The sequence below is a fragment of the Corvus hawaiiensis genome, chromosome 1 (assembly GCF_020740725.1).
Source record: "Corvus hawaiiensis isolate bCorHaw1 chromosome 1, bCorHaw1.pri.cur, whole genome shotgun sequence".
Taxonomy (NCBI): domain Eukaryota; kingdom Metazoa; phylum Chordata; class Aves; order Passeriformes; family Corvidae; genus Corvus; species Corvus hawaiiensis.
In genome coordinates, this window is record NC_063213.1 from 53,048,844 (window position 1) to 53,067,103 (window position 18,260).

General features: G+C 35.8%; 1 protein-coding gene across 3 annotated transcripts in view; it reads right to left on the reverse strand.

Moving 5' to 3' along the window:
* Window positions 1-18,260, reverse strand: part of PHF14 (PHD finger protein 14) — a 164,097-nt gene that overhangs the window by 36,386 nt on the left and 109,451 nt on the right. For all 3 annotated transcript variants that reach the window (XM_048304706.1, XM_048304686.1, XM_048304696.1), the window contains exon 17: window positions 17,646-17,763. In XM_048304706.1, coding sequence (XP_048160663.1) covers window positions 17,646-17,763 — 118 coding nt within the window. The remainder of the gene's footprint in view (window positions 1-17,645; window positions 17,764-18,260) is intronic.

Below are 18,260 nucleotides of genomic sequence, written 5' to 3' on the forward strand. Positions count from 1 at the left end.
AATATATTTTTGCAGATTTTGATCAAAGCTCCTCAGAACATGGTCCGTCTTGGACTTACAAAACCTTGAAGAGGAAACATGAAAGGTGTAGACATTCTGCTATGTTTATGCAAGAAAGACAGCCCTGCTTTTAACTATGGCTCTTGTCCTGTGACCTAAATGTTCCTGCAGTTTAAGATACCGAAACTGCATAGGCTTGATCATTTTCTTTTCTGCAAAAAATAATATTTTAATTATATGTTGACACAAATACATAACAAATCAGATATTATAGTCCTGGGATGGAATCTTCTTACTAGATTTGTCAATATTCAGTTCTCTTCCTCCCATCATTCCAGTTGGTGTATTTGCTCTTTACATCTACCGTACAGGAGCACACATTGTGCTTTTAGTTTTGTCCTTTTCTGTGCAGAAGCAGCACTGACACAGTATGCTGAAAAATCAACAGTGCATACAGAACAGATGTGGATTTCATTTGCAAGCCACATGAAAGTGATAGATTTCAAAGGGAGATGTTTGTGTTTTATGCTATGCTGATGTTGTGGCTTAATTTAAGAATTTCACTATTCTCATATTTTGCTTTTCAAAAACCAGACCTTTAATCCAAGACTGAGAGACATATACAGATATGCATGGTATATGTAAATAGGATACAGATATGTTTATAGAGATGTGTAGTCACAGGCAAGGCACACTGTAAACATCACAGTAGCAAAATGCTGTATTTACCAGGCCATGTTACTGTCAGCACAGATACTGACTCAACAAAATAGAAACCCGACATTGCTTCTTATTTTGAAGAAAATGGAGAACTGACATATATTTTTATTTTTTTAAAATATGCATAAAATATTTTCCTCGAAAGCACAAGAATTTCCATTTGAAACGCAATGATGGAAAAATAGTGTCTTACAATGGTGTTCATACCAGCCTAACAGCCTTCTTCTTCTATTGCCTCTTTAAAACAAAACTAAAAAAGGATTGAAACAAACCCTTTATAGATGATTTCAAGCTGACAGGTTTGAATATATTATGTTAACTCTGCATCATTTTTCACATATCATCCTTTACCTTGGTCCAGTTGAAAATTACACAAGTCATAAATTAGCTTTAAACAAGTTTTGAATCAGCCTGGAACTAGTTTTCAAATTAAAGAGCCGTCAGTATATTACATCGTACTGTCATTTTATTACCCCAATCAATTCTGTGTGGCCTGAGGTAGAAAGAAAATGGATGCTGTCTTCATTTGCAAAAGGTTTATCTCTCACACCAGGCTGCAAAAACATGACTGCAGTAATGAATTGCAAGCCAAAGTTACTAACAAAGACTTCTAACAGTAACAAAGTAGAAATATTTGCCCCCTTTACACTTCCAAAAGTGAGGGGGGGGGGGGGGGGGAAGGCCTTTCTGAAACATGAAGACAGCTTCTTACAGCTGAAGCACTATGGGATGAAATTAGCCGATTTTTATTGAAGTGCTGAAAGTGCTTGTAGCCTCACAGAGTGTCATTTCCAGTGCTGCACTGAAAAAGCCTTCCTGGGTCAGACACACAGTGCCTCTCCAGCCCAGACGACAGAACACCTCTCCAGCAGCTGAGCAACCACTCCTACTGTTCTTCTCTCTTACACCCCAGGGGCATACTTTGAAAGTATTCGCAACATCTTAGTCAGAATTTCGGAAAATCTGCTGCAGACAAGATATCTGTAGCTCTCCACAGTTCACAGGTGGCCAAAGTAAATCCCCAGGGAGAAATGTAGAGTTTATCTCAATCTACTCACAAGTGAGATCAATCACTTTGCCATTCCTCAGATTTTACCCTGTGTTAGTTAATGAAGCAAGAATATGGGCTTTAGACTTTCAAGTCATGCTCCACAGTTGTAAAATTTCCCTCCCTCTTTTATTATGTCTTTGTCATTCTCTTCATGGGGATTTTATTCAACATCTGACAATCTCCTCTCTTCATCTGCCCTCTCCAAAGATAGGAAATTACAAATGCAACCTCTAACATCCATGTGCTAACCTCCTACGCTGCCAGTCACAGAGGCAACACTGTTGTTATGTCCTTGCCTATTTTTTCTCTCTCTGGAGAAGGCGACGATGACTTCTATGTTGATGCATTGTTAACACAAAAAGGTCTCTTTCTCAGTTCACTCTGAAACTACTTCAGTTCAAGCAATAAACCTTAAGCTATCTCTAAAACCTCTGCCTTCTTTTAGAAACAGAAACAAAACTAAAACCTTTTATAATTCTCTGTTTTCCAAATATAGAAACTAAATTACATTTTTAGCCTCACACTAGTTTTGCTCTTTTCTTTCAAATACCTTGTGCAATATGAAGGAACTCATAAAGGTACAAGTTTCCAATAAATACCCACTTGTTCCAATTTATTATCCCCTTATCTTCCAATAAACTACAGCACTGATGAAGTATGCTTGCATCTTTGAAATCTACCCAGATTTCCACAGGCAAAGGGGGAATTCCCACCTTTACTGTTGTTTTAGAATAAACATACTACTATTGTTAGTATTTTATTAGAAGTGTTTGATTGAAGTACAAAAGGAAATAGGGTCATCTATTTTCTCTGGACACCTTCTTCAATGGAAAAAAAATCATTTACATATATTTAAAACTGGAAAGAGCACTTTCAAAATGCTTTTCATATCTATTCTTCTAACTTTATCAAATGCAAATAGAAACAGCAAACAGAAGAACATTTTACTTCTTGAAGGTATTATCATTCACTGACCTCTGGAACCTGAATTAGTTTCCCCTTTCTAACTCACATATTTTCTACATTTCCATTACTCAGTGTACTAATCCTACCTCTCTTGGGACTCAATTCTCCACCTTCTCAATTAAAGTCTCCTGGATTATTGTATTTCCCTTTTACTTTCTCACCATTCACTATTTCCCAACATTCAATAGCTATTCTTTTAGCTACCCTTTCAATAGCTGCCTTTTCAGTCCCCAGAATTCTTTGAACTGTACTAAAAATCATCTCTTAAAATGCGGTAATTAATAAAACTACATTAGAATACAAAAAAGGGAATTAAACTTCAAGTTATAGCCACTGAACACACTAAACTGATCCTGTATGCATAAAATAAGGAATACAAGTTTTCTGTTACTGTCATGGATTAAAACTACTGATCACAGATATGGTACGGCTTAAACTATTGGCAAAAATTTCTGTATGAACATGTATATCATCACCAGGAATTTTTAGAATTTCTTCACTAAAGGGAAAAACCCAATATCCATCTTTTTTGCTTTGTGTGTGTTAAATGTCCTATGTCTCGCATAATTTGATAATTATCTGGTGCACCAGAGCAACAGATTTTATATGAATATCCTTTTGCAGGATATTAATATACTGGCAAGACTGCTGTACTATGCCATTATCAGTGCATGTAAGGGCAATTTTCTCCCTTTTTTTGTCCACACTGCCTCCTTCCTATATATTTTTCCACTTTTTTTTTTTTTTTTTGGTATTATGAATTAGGGTTCAGGCAGATACTGTAGCCTAAAAAGTTATTTTTATCCTAATTTTATTCTTTACAGAGTTTATAGAAGTTATTTTATTTAGTTCAAAAAGCCTCTTATGACAGTGCACACATAATTTATTACAGCTGGATCAGGATATTTCATTTCCCCTGTGCCTGTTTGGTACAGCTCTGATCTCTCCAATCCTTTTTTCCACCACCCAAAAAAAAAAAAACCAAACCAAAAACCCAAACCCAAACCTCAGGAGCTGCAAAACAAATTCTCAAGCACAGCACAAGCATCTACAGCCACAGTAAGTGCGGATTCCGACGTTGCCGCTGTTGTCTCTCACACAGGTGATGTGCAGTTCACAGACTATGGATCTATGTAATATTAATCTGGTACTCTGGGTACATCTTTATTGTGTAGCTGTATGCATGTTGCATAGCAATTACTGACTTCAACATATTTACAAAATTACATGGGCACCTTACACCCAACATTTAAAACAAGATTTTCTAAACAACAGATGTACAAAGTCATCTGGTATCACTCCTGGAGGGCAGGGCTGCAGCTACAATAGCTCCATTAGCAAGGCTACATTTGCAGTTGCCTCCTTCCTTAAGCAACGTTTTATTCCTTCAGAAATGATCAGGGGCAGATCACAGCATCCATTCATATAGTCTCTCTAGAAGAAAGTTTTAACCAGCTGTATTTCTTTTCAAGCCATGTTTAAAATGCTCCAAACTTTCCATGCCTTTGGATTACTGAGGCAGTGACAACTTGGGAGTAAGGTACACCAGCAAACTTACTTTCATCTCTTAGGGTCAAGCTGCACATTTGCACTATTTATGGTCAAAACAGTTTGCTTTAGTCCACTTCAGCAGCCTGGGAGAACGCATACACAAAATTTGCTCACAATATTTAGCTAATTCTTAACTTGAATGAGAAGATTGAACACTTGAGAAGATCTCTGCTCCAAAAAGCAGCTGCTTTATTCTAACAAAAATAGAATGTAGCTCAGAAAAGACTTTCTTTCAACCACACAATCTTCAGATATTACGCATCAGCATGCAGAGTGTTGTCTGTCAGATGTTGGAACAAAGCTTTAAATTGTACCATCTAACTTAATTCTCAAGACAGGGTCAGCACATTCATAGGGTTGTGGGGGATTTTTTTCATCTTTGAGAAGTCCTTTAAGTAATATTTATTTAGCTCCTTACATCTTCATCAGCACTGATTCTTGCTTTTCAACTCCTTGAAGTCCAGATTTTCCCAACATAATGCAAAACAGGGTTATATTAAAATGTGTGATCACCAAAAGCATCAAAAAATCGTCAAAGGCTACTTCTTAAATCACTACTTGTTTTCATCTCTCCCCAGTTCCAGAATTTTCTTCCAATAACAAGATGAAATAGAAAAGGAAAGGGAATAGTATAGAAATTAATGGAAAAGAAACGGATTGTTCAGTACATCCTTTTTTGCAGTCTAAGTTTATTACACAAGTTTTATAGCTTTCTATAATATCCTTACATGTGACCCACCTGTTTTTTCAGATGTTTTCTGTAAGTGCTCTACCCTTCTCTGGGGGAAGGCTTTTAGTGTGTCCTCTAAATCCTCCTTTCCACTTTGCTGCAATCCTATTTCTTAATTCACCCTATTCTCCCAATAAGGGTTTCTGTGTACTCTCTGAGTGAAATTTTCTCATTCTTATGAATGTGTGTGTGCTTACACCTCTCCTTTTACACCAAGGGCGCTTCTTGCAGTCCCATTGTTTTTGCCATTGTGCTTTTCTCACTCCCATTCTTCCTGTCTCTCTCTCTTCTGAAAAACTACCATCATTTATTTTCAACTGATAAAGCAAAAAAGCAAAACATTAATTCAAAGCTAGAAAAATATTTTTTTAAAGAATGAATTATCTGTAGAAAAGCTTTCTATAAAAATGTTTCCTTCCTTCTAAGATCTCTCTGATATCTGAATGTGCCAAAAGTATCTTTTACGTCCTTTGTAACAAACAAATGTCAGGAACACTATTTTGTGGCTGCCCTTGATTCATTCATTCACACTAGGCACTAGGATAACTTTTTTTTAAATTTCCATGTAACTTTATATTACTAAATAGAGATACATACTCTTATTAATTAAAGTAGCCAGCTTAAACACTAGGATATTTTATGCTGGCACACTGAGCTGCACTGACAATGGGATGTTTACTAAAAAGGGAATGAAGAGCCCAGTTGACACAGTTTAAGATGTGACATTAATCAGCCACCTTTTGCTGAGCTCATAGGAAATGAAAGGTTACAACTACTGCTGCAGCTTTAAAACATCCTCATAAAGGCCTGGAAATTCCTTTCTTCCCTAATTAAGAACACTGCAAATGGTACATGGAATGGTGAGGCTAAATTCACACAAAATGTCAACTTTACTGCCTTGTTCCAAGAAGCGTATTTATATTTTCCCTGTGGTGTTTTTTTTTCTTAAGATTATTTCTACCAGACGAAAATTCCTTTTTATGTTTCTCATCTGTACTAGAAAACATACAGCAAGTCCCTTACTCTTAAATATAGTTGCTTAACACTGCAGATCAGATGCTTTCAGTTAGAAGTATACAGTGCTTATACAAACAGACAAATGATAAAATTTAATACTCTAGCAATATAGATCTCTGTATTAATTCTTAGGCTTCTGATCTTGAGACTACTAATACAAGATTTCCACAAATTGTCTTATCAAAACAGGAATGAAACAACTTTTTTAGTAGATGAAACTAAGACACAATATACTTTTGATACAGTAAAGGCAAGAGTCACTTCATACCAGGAAACTGAGGTGTGACAGGAACAGCTCTTTAGAGCAAAGCAGTTGGTGTTGAGGACCAGCCAGACGCAGAATACGTATTTCAAAGATGCAGCTAGTTTGGTCATGAACACAGCATGCCCATTAGCAGTCAAGAATACATCCTAGGTTTTAGTGCCCCTTGACAGAAACTCACTTTGCACACTCCTAAAAACACTCCATAATGTGAACCAAAGCATAGCCACTGGTGGCAACTGGGTGATTCATTTCAAAAATGCATTTCCGACCTTAACCAAAATGCTAAGGTAAATATACACTGAAACACCTCAGATTAAAATCCATTAAAATCAGCATACCAGAATGTAGAACCATTTAAGCTAGTAATAGGAATTTGCAAAATAGCAGGGTATTTTAAATACCACCTTTATTCAGAGTTCAGCAGTGTTATCCTGGACCATCTCCTCCTGAGATTCACTGGAAGCTCTCTGGGTTTTAACAGCTGTCCCTACATTTTCCCTTTTTTTCCCAAATTAAAAAAAAAAAAGAGAACATAAGAGAGACAAACATAATTTATGCCGTACTTTCAGAGAATGGTTTGACTGCTGCCCTGAATTAACTGGTGAACACATTCCATATCATAATATCATAGGGAAGATCTCAGTTCGCTTCTCTCTTCCTCTTCTTAAGCGGGTTCAAAATAATGTTCCCAAGGGAATGCTTAAACTGTTTTACTATTCTTTAGCTGAAGCACGTTGTTTTGCATGGAGGGATGAGTCAGTAAGAAAAATGATTCATTCTGTAATAGCCAGGGTATCTATTGTCTTGTGACTATGTTACTATTTTTATGTAAAGGAGCTTTTCAGTCTCTCTTTATGATATAGCCAGAAATCACATGAACAACAACAGTAGGTCAATAGCTCATTAAGTAAGAGAATAAAAAACAGATTAATAAATCACAGCTCCCAAATCTCAATCTTATTGTATTTTCTTGTAATTACCTTTAAATGTAAGATTCTTGAAGTTATCATTACATGAAATCATACATTTAAAGACCTTCAATAAGTTCCTTACCACCAGCAAGTTACAAAACAAAGTATTTAGAACATAATTGTGTTCAGAAATCCCTCTGTCTTGTGCAATATATTTAGCCTAAACAAGCAGTGAAGATATTATGCAGTAGGAGAAAATGGTAGGGCAAATGCATATCCATGTGATAGAAAATATGCTTGTAAATATTAGTATCTGTTATGTATCCTTATTTATTGCACGAGACTGGTTACAGATTTAATATTCACTATGTCAATCACTGTATCAATCTGCTGACACTCTTCTACTTCCAAAAATAAATATGTGATGTGATTAACTCCCTTGAAGTACACTTGTGTGTACCTTCTGTAAATATTGAGTTATCTTGCTGTTTCCTTTTTGACACTTTTCTTTGGCTATTTATATCACATCTGAAAGGATACCATCTGCCCTTCAGTCTTCATGAGATTAGTAGCTAGAAAAAATCTTGATATCTACAGATTCCAAGGTTTTCCACATATAAAATCTTTTGGTAATGTTTGTCACAGCTGAAATATATTTAAGACTTTTCAAACACACACAAAGATGTTTCAAACCACTGAACCAGATAATAATTTTCAACTGTTACCAAAGCCACATTTACTAAAAAATCTGAGATAAACTTAATTGCTACCAGAATTTAACAATGCACCATACATTTTAAAGGTTTTGTGAATATCTTTTCAAAAGCCATCCTAAAATTCCATGTAATAGTTGTGCATTTTCTTGGTAGAACTGATTGTAATGCTCTTGCAGTTATATTCTCACACAAGCTGAGCCAATTTTAAGAGGATGGAACTTTTCTGCTACAGAATGCTAAAATCCAAGCGATGAGACACTCCTTTGCAGAGAAAGTGGCTGACACAGCACAAACTGGCAATGCCCAGCTGTCTTCTGCAAAATGTGATTAAATGTGGCTGGCACTAAGAGCGTTTCTATCCCAGAATGGCAACTGAACCTCACTTCCACTATCTAACATGACGACGAAAAGCAAATCTTGACTGTACTAAAATTCATTACTTGCCCAGCACTTCATAAAATGGCACTTTTTTTGGTTTCCTCCTTCCCCCACCCCTTTCTCTCTCCTCATTCAATATGATTAGATTTTGCCCAGGCAGCATTAGCAATTTATACTGATGAGTAACACATTACTTAAAGTGACATATAGGGCTGCATTTCTTTGAAAGACTTGAAAATAAAATCAACCTTGAGAGTACACATGAGCACTTAATTGGGTAACTATGATAATGTGTTCAGATCTTATACAGAGACTAACAATTGAAGACCTAATTCTTCTTCTGTCATATAGAATATGCTTACAGGTGATGTGCTAAAATAATTTGCAGGGTAATAAAGGTAATAAAGCTGGACGAATGAGGAATTATATAATTCTTCTTTAATTACATACCTTCTAGTTCTATGTAAAACATAAGACAAGAAATATATTTCTAGGTAAAAAATTTATCTCAGAAATCTGGTAGCATCAGAACAGCACTTTGCAACATGAGGGTGGAACAGGATGTCACCAGTCTCCAGACACACCTTTGCACATCAGGAGTCCCTGCTTATGTCACTACAAAGCACACACCTTGCAATTTTCTGTTGACTACTTAGTTCTCTATGAATATTCAAATCAAAAAAAGATTATGCAGAATGGAAAAGTGGGGTTTTTTTTAATACTGCCCTCCTGGAAGCCTATATCACCTAACCCAAGAATTTAATCAAGACTCAAAAGGTTTAAAAATTCAAGTCAGTTACAAGATTTTCATTCACACTTTTTTTTCAGGCATTTCCAAAATCAACACATTCTGCTACCTAAGTAAATAACAACCAAAATTTCCTAACAGATTATTAACTGCAAGTAGTGATGGTCAATTATAATTTATTGCTAAATTTGTTTATGGCTCCACTGTCAGCATGAAGTCCCTAATTACCAATACCCAAAGAGCTCCTTATTTTAGGAATTCTAGAAGCAGGAAGATGGCCAAAGTAGATCTGAACATACATCAGTGCTGTAAGCTATGACTCTTTGGAAGCTACCATGTAGTAACGGTGACACGTGTGTATCTTCCTTTTGTGGCTTCACTTGAAAAGGAATGTGAAATTGAGAAAATTTGCATTAAAACCAGTATTTCTGTGTCTTACATTTCAATGTAGCATCTTCAATATGCAAAATTCAGTCACGATGCTTCCCAATACTGTACATATCTAGGAATCCATTTTCAAAAGCACAGAAGAAAGTCTCCAGTTCTGTAAGGTGCAGTCAACCTTGTTTCCTCTGTCCTTCCTAGACACTATTCCTCTTTCGACCTTCTCAAATTCTTTGAGAATATGCATAGCTGCATACCAAAGAGGATGTACAAAATCTTCCTGTTGTGGTGCGCTGCTCAGAACTCAAAAACTGATTTTGTTTTTTTATTCTCTCATGCTGTGTTAGTGTAAAACCACATTCAGTGGCTTTATTTCAGTCATGACACCAGCTGATTTCTGGATTTTTTCCAATTGCAGCTAGCTCCCAGCAGAGATTTCTTGCCACTCAGTACTACAGCAGCAGGCAACATAGGCTGTAAATTCATTTTGTCATGGCTTAGGAAGAGTAAGTCACGATTTAGTAGCAGAGCTATTACCCAGATAAACCATAATTGTAAGCAGATTTTGTTAGAAGCATAACCTAAAGAAGGTACAGAGTAGCAGCAGCATTTTGAACACCTGCCCATGAAGAGATTTTGCTTCCTTAGCCACTACCTTAGAGTAAGTAATATTTATTATACATTAACTAGAGGTTTAGTCGTTTAAATATTAGATTGTGTATGTTTAGATTACATGCATTAAAAATGTACAACTACTATGCTGTTTATGATTTGTTCCCAGTATTATATTAATCAGGTACCTCTTAAATGTTCCACTGGCAATTGGACATGGCTATGTACTTTAACCAAAGGGACAGTTGTTGACCAAGCTTGTTTCTAATTTCAGCCATCCAGCTTTTTACGTCAGTAACATATTTTTCATCACAAAAAAGCAAAATGATCAAGAGAACTTATGAAAAGCAGGACTAACTCAGTAATAATTTGATTTGTGTGATACTCACAAAGCCTTGTAAAAATTGATTTGCTTCATTTTTGTATTGTGTTCGTGTGGCAAGGTTTTGGCAGCAGGGTGGGGGGCTGCAGGGGTGGCTTCTGTGAGAAGCTGCCAGAAGCTTCTCCTCCATCTGATGGAGCCAATGCCACGTGGCTCCAACAGGGACCACTGCTGGTCAAGGCTGGGCCCATCAGCAACAGTGGTGGTGCCTCAAGGATAACGTACCTAGGAAGCAGGAAAAACCTGTGCAACAGCACCTGGAGAAAGGAGTGAGAGGAACAGCTCTGCAGACACCAAGGTCAGTGCAGAAGGAGGAGCTCCCGGTGCCAGAGCTGGATTCCCCTGCAGCCCATGGTGAGGCAGCTGTGCCCCTGCAGCCCATGGAAGACCATAGGGATGCAGAGATCCACACTCAGCCTGTGGAGAAGACCCACACTGGAGCAGGTGGATGCCCAAAGAAGGTTGTGATCCTGCAGGAAGCCCGTGCTGGAGCAGGCTCCTGTCCCCTGTGGAGAGAGAGCCCGCTCTGGAGCAGGTCTGTAGGCAGGACTTATGACCCCACTGGAGCAGTCTGATCCTGAAGGACTGCACTCTGTGGAAAGGGACACAAGTTGGATGGAGCAGCTTGTGAAGAACTACTGCTCTCACACAAAGACAAAGAACAGGGTACAAAGTTTCAGCTTTGGAAAAAACTCTATGTTGTTGGGTTGTTTATGAAAAAGAGCAAATAAAGGTAAGGAGCAAGGGATTTCTTCCTTCTTCTGCACAACAAAAAATACGGGGAAGAAAATGAACTTGTAAACCAAAAAAATTTTTGGACCAAGTGCCATTAATATGGCTCTTTTCTTTTTTTTTTTTGACAAAAAAAGCCTCATTTAAAACTGCAGTGCGTATTTAAATCTCAATTTTCTAAGAATATACCACTGGGAAAAGAGACTCTTAGCAGGTTTATTTTAACTGCTGGTTTTTGTCAAAGTTTAATGCAAAAAAAAATTATGTATTTCACTTTGCACTCCTAATCGGTAATTTATTTTTGTAATACTTTTTGATCGATCTCAATGTTATCTTTCAGAATCAGAAATCTGGTTTTGCATTAGAAACAACAATAATACATTTGAAAAAAATAGCCCTATATTCCAATTTCTTTAATCTGGCTGGTATTAGTTGCACTATCATCTGTCAAAGAGAGACTATCTCAGGCAATGATTTTTCATGTGAAAGACAATGCTATATTGTATTGCTCATTTCCTGCTACTTTTTTTTAAATACAGTTAAGCTGCACCCAAAAAGTACAAGAACTAGAAGCCCATGATGAGGATCTGACAATCAGCACGAGAGAATATTTGAACTGGTAAAATTGCTTTTGATGTGAAGAAGAATCAAAATATTACAAGCAAGCACGTGTTCCACAAATACTTTCTAGTGCTTAACCTTTTTTTTTTTTTTTAATTAAAACCTAAGCCTCCCACCTAGACTATGAGAATCTTCTGCCAACTAAGTGTATCTGAATTTTTGGATTAATTTGGGGATTTACTACCAACTAACTTATCCACTATTCATAAATCAAGTCCCATCTTAAGTTAATTTCAAGGCTGATTATTTTTGGAACATACTATGGTATAAATTATTCATTACATAGATGTAATAAACTTGTTTGCCAGAAAATAAGAGAGGCTGTGCCAACTCATTTTTTAAAAATATGATACCTGGGGAGCAAATATTAAAACACATTTGGCAATACTTCAGCCAAGTGATATTACCATACACTACAATTTCACCCTTTTTTTTTTACCATCTTGGTAGTGAAATCCATTTCTGTGCCAAGGTTTGGCATTACTGAAGTTCTTAAAACAGTGAATAAGTGGTGTAAGGACTTGTGTTAGATTTTCACATGGCCTGACAAATTTGGTTTATTTTCTCTTGTTCAATTCTAAGGAAATCACTCCAGTACCAAACTTCTACTGCTCTTCACAAACCTAGGAAGGCAACAGTGATTTCAAAACCAGCAAGTATTTTCCAGTTGCTGTATTAAAAAACATCTTTCTTTCTATGTCACACAAGAAACCAAAGTGCTAGTTAAACTCTCCTCAAGAAACTTTAAAATACATAAATAAACACAAAAATGTTTAACTCTATCATTCTCTATGGCCATAGAATAACACAGATTATAATATTCACACCTGCGGAAGACAAATGTAGTTAGTGAATTGCACTACGTAATTTGTTTTTCTTTACCTTAAAATACTCCTAAGTTCTGGCTGAAAAATGTTGCATAGAAACTGAACATTTTTTCCCATTATACTACGTTCTGCTTGAACCAGCAAGCAGATTTATTAGCAGTGTTCTTCTATCATTTTTCAGCTGCAGTGCTGGGTGCCATGATGGCTGGACATTTGCTTCTATGTTCTGTCCTCAAAAGAAGGTGCAACAATCTCTGTGATTTAAGGTGACTAAGTAAGGGTCATCCTTTGTCAGAATATGTAAATGAAGCAAGTTTGAATTAATTCTAAATAGGGATTTTTTTCTTTTTTGCATACTGTTTTAAAAATGATTTTAGATATAACTATGTAAAATTGCATTGTATTGAATGATAAAATAAGCACATGTAAAACATATTTAAGGCAAGATTAAGCACTATATTACTACTGTGTGCCAACCTCATATGTTACATTCAAATAGGGGTTCCTTGTATGTATACACATTTTCTCCCTCTTCAGCTCAGAGAATTCAGCAATTTTACAGGTTGGGCCAATGGATCCAAGTTGGGCAAGACCAAACAAGGAGAAAAAAATTACTAAACATTTGAAAATGTTAATTTTGTCTAGTACTCGCAGGAGCTCTATGGTGAGACAAAGATAAAATTCAATTTATTGCTATCAACTACTTCAAATATAGGGTCAAAATTCCTTTTTTGCCCATTTCTGAAATCATCACTTCAGTTCTCATGCCTTGCAAACCCTAAAAACAATACTTTTTCCTAATTCTCAACCCAACTTAATCCTTTTTAGTGACCCCCGACAGCTAAATCAGAGAAGGCAGGGGTCCTAAGAAAGAAAATTAAAAAATCATAGCATGAAGTGATTAAAGGCTGCAAAGTCACACATAGCCAAAAAAGCACTTAAAGCACTGCATGGCACCACAATTTCGGTATTTCTTAAATTTTTGGAGGTTAACATTAGGAATTTTGGGTTCATTGTTTAATTTTTAACACACTTGTGAAACTATATGTGTGAGGAAATGCTTCCTGCATTTGGAGAAAAGTCATAAGGAAAAAGATGAAATTCCATAAACCATAATGAGATTGTCGCCTGCCCAACTCCGGAGAAGATCAGACACTTCTGTACCCCTCACAGACCTTTTTAATCACCAACTTTATTTTTGATTAGAATAAAATTCCATGGACTACAGGAATTGAATCGTGCACTTCTTTCTTTTCATCTGACCAAATCTAAAGGTTTGAAATACATTTTGCATATTAAAATTCTTTTAAACTTAAAATATTATTTCAAACATTATATTCAATAATGCAATATTACAGTGTCCAAATACATTTGCATTTTCACCACGTGAAAGCAAAACATACCCAAAGAAATGCTTCTACTTGGCTAATAAGCAAAATCCATGATTTTTTTCCAACACCAAATGTGTACAGAAATATATTACTTGCCAGGGTTGGTGTGTTGTGTATTTGTAGTTCCAGAAAGTATTTCCTGGGTGGTTTAGATGAGATGCTGACATATATACTGACAACTTACTTCCACTGAAAAAATGCAGTACAGTAAAGAGATTAAATAAAAGGAAGCTAAACAGAAGTCTAGAGATGAGGCAGCTGATCTTGCAGCACTCAAATAATGACCTGACATGTACACTCAGCACTGTTTTTCAAAATAGATTACGTGCAAAGATGAGCAGATAGAAACCTAACTAGCATGGTCAGTGTAACCACCATGATAATATGTTTAAACTCCTTATTGCCTTGGTCCTCGCAAAATTTTAAAATTGGAGGAGATATTTCAAACAGTACTTTTTCACTGGAAGGCAAGAGAAAGAAGCCTACATCTAATAATAAAGACACCTCATAGTGAGATCTTACTGTACATAATGAAAAAATGGTCAGGCCACATTTATTCCTACTAAATATTACCATGTCATGATATTGAATAATTTAGTTTACATTTTATTTATCTCTCTTAAATTCAACTAGAACAACTTGAATCAAGTATCTACATTAAGCCTGAATACCACTAGTAAGAACTATCAAGAAAGTCATGATTTATAGTGGTGTTTGGCACTCCTGAAAGTGCACTGCAATCCTTTTGCAAGGTGGATGGACAGTGCTATAGAAATGGAGACCTTATAAGTTTATTTCAGCTTTCATGTGATATAACAAAATCTACAATGTTTTTGAGATGAAAGAGCTTGTCAGACCTTAGTGGTGAGCATCACCCATTCCAAAGAAGTGACAGCAAGTATTACCAGCAGAGAAGCTGTTGCCCTCATGCCCTACAGCAAAGTCACTGTCTGTCTATTATTTGACAGGCAGGGTAATAAGGGAATATGTCCCGCTGGTGGAAAAACTGACACAATTGCTGGAGAGTCCTGTGACGAGGATGAGCAAAATGGAAGTAGCACGTCCCATGTTTGTGCTAGACAACAATTTAAATCATATGTTTATTACTGCTAGATTACATCCCTTGTACTGCTGACACTTGCAAATGCTTGGCAAAATCTGAAAATAAAATAGCATTATTGCTGTCAGCAGAATGCAACTTTTCCTGAACATCTAAAATTGAATTTCATAATTAGAAGTAAAAACTAACAGCCATTATATGCTCAGCACTATGGTCTCTCTTGTCATTGAAATAGTGTCATTTACCTACCAATTATTTTCAAGGCCCTATAGTGCTAATGAAGATATATGGTTGGAGAATTTAAAAATGTGTATTATATCAGTGATTTAAACTGGACCAAAACAAATGAACTAAGTCAAAAGAATGAAAACTAAACAATAGTCTCCTCAGCCAAAGCAGGAAATCCAATCACATTTTGCTGCTATAATCCATACTAGAAACTTCCCTGTGACACATCAAAAATTGGACGCAGTGAGTGACTGAGAGCCTGAAATCATTGATAGCTCAGGCTTGCAATTCATCCACAGGTCAGGCAGAGTGCAGCAAATGACCCAACGTTCTCTACACTTGTTCTCTTCTGAACTCCCAAGCACATATCTGAGAGACCGCCCCCTCTGAGGAGGGGTAGAAAAAGCCTTATCATGTCAGCTCCTTCAGGCTGTGAAAAATCACAGATATATAATACAGAACCCTAAAGCCACGTAGAACAAAGAATTTGAAAATTATGAAGTACAAAACAAAGTCCTAATCCTTTAAAAAATAGGTTCACATAAAGGCTGAAAGGAGTTTAACTTGATACCATGTTTCTTGAATTTATTACACTGCATAATACAAAACAGAAAAAAGCTACCAAGAAAGGTTTTGAGGAACATACAGGGCAATTTAGTGTTATCAGAGAAATTTTTCTGCATAGCTGTCTGGAAAAGTTATGTGAAAGTGACTAAACAAAACCACAAGGAGTCCCCATAAGACAACTTTTTCAGTATCTTTCATATTCATTACATATTCACTCAAATGCAATTCTAATTGCCTGTACTTGAAAGCACAAGAGACTTTAAATTTACTCACTAAAAATCCTTATGAATGAAAATCGGACAAAAGAACATTTTAAAAATTTCTAATAATCACTAAGATAACACAAAATATATAATCATTCTACTGATAAATTTTGTTATCTCTTGAAAACATTCAATTTTTCAACACACCTTAAAACTAATACACACCCCGCAAGAAGTCCATCATAATTAATTTACCTGATAAAGTAGCTAAAAAATTGTACCTGATACACGGTGTACTGATCTTCAGGAAAACACAACTAGAAATTACAAACCCTTGAATTTTTTTGTTTACTTGGAAGTCAAAAATACAAGAGACACAAGATTTTAACTGATGTTATCAGAACCCCATTTTAGTTTAAGCAGGTGACAGAAATTCAATAACAATTTTAATTCACTCTTGGAATGTCTCTTGCATGTAAGTGGTATTCAAGAAAGATTGCTTGATGTCCAAACTGCAGTGGACAGGTAATTTCCCATGTCTGTCTCTGTACCTCCTTACAAAAGAACAATTTGGTTAATCCCCCAGGGGGTAACTGAGCAGTATATTTTTGCAACTGGAAAGGGACACTAGCAAGCCAAAAAATGATACCACTCCCTGAACGTTTTGTATCTGCCAATCTTAAAAATAAATGCATGAAAGAGTTTAAGTATCCAAGTATGCTGACAAGTAACATATGAGAACATCTCATCACAGCTGTGTCCCTGTGTATCCAAATACTGAGGCACTTACTAGGTAAAAGATTCTGTGAAATACAAAGAAAGTGGCAGTAGCCTGTAAAATCTTGAAGACTTGTAGAACACTCTTTTATTTTTACACTGAGGTATCAGATGCATTTATAAATCCAATTTTGAAAATCAATTAGAAAGTGTCTCTTCAGAGATTATGGTGATGATAGAAAAGAATGCCAGTGCTAAAGAAGCTTCTGTGCAGACAAACAAAGAATCAAAATCTTTATTTTTTGAAAAGTCAGTACTACAATAGAATACTATTACTTTCAGTATTATTAAACAGCTAATCCATGTCAAAAATATAGTTCTAGTTTTACAATGTTATATTTGAACAAGGCATGCCAATAAATACAAAGTAACCTTCATATGAATTTTCAGTGAAAGAAAAAGGTTTAGCAATTTAAATCACCTTACTTTGTTTAGAAAACACATGCCTTTTCTATCTGTGTCCGTAGAGGTTTGTATTCTGTAGTACGCCTGAAATACTTTTTCTTGTCAATATTACCAATGCTGATACAGTATCTGTACTCACACCCTTCTCAGAGAGACCACAATGTCAAAAACAGGCATTTAGTAAATACAGGGGATAGTAAAATTCTCTTTATTAATTCCATTTTGCATACACTCTGGGTTTTTTTAATACCTATTTTAAAGAGAATCTGAAATCTTTATTTTATGACCTTCTGCTGTTTTCCAGAGCAATCCTATGCATAGCATTTCATAAAAAAACTGCAGACACTAAGCAAAACTCCTAAAACCAGAATACGTCAACTATTTTTAGGGTGCATTAACTTACTTTGGAGGATGTAGAGTCACATTCCTGACAAATCCATCCATAGCCAGTCTGTTTAGGAGACTTTTTCAAGGGAGGGTCTAGACAGCCAAAATGGTAGCAAAGCCTGCATTCATCACACCTGCAAGAGAAAAACAAAATATATATTTATATTAAATGGCACTTCTGTACTATTTTAGATTGAGCTTCCCTGCAATTCTCAGCAGAAGATTTCCTGATCCATTATCATAATAAAGAAAATCAATTTTCTATAAGCGGTAATTTTAAACAGCCACTTCAAGTAGGTTCTGCTTAATCTGGAATATTCTGATGCAGACACTCATGTATCACCTTTGTCATCATCTTATATAAATGACAACATTTCAAAGACTTGAAAATTAATGAAAAAAAAAAGCTTAAATTTTTAGATACCTCAGTGTCATTCACTGCCCTTTTTTATCAGAAATTTTGACTTTTTTAGACAGTGACAATATTTATTTTTCATAGTTTTAAGACACTATTTTGCACATGTAGCTTTGTGAAAAATTCACTCACATATTCAATAACTCAGGTATAATTTACAGCTATGAATTATATTTTTTACACCAGGACTATGTGGTTGATAAACAAATGCACAAA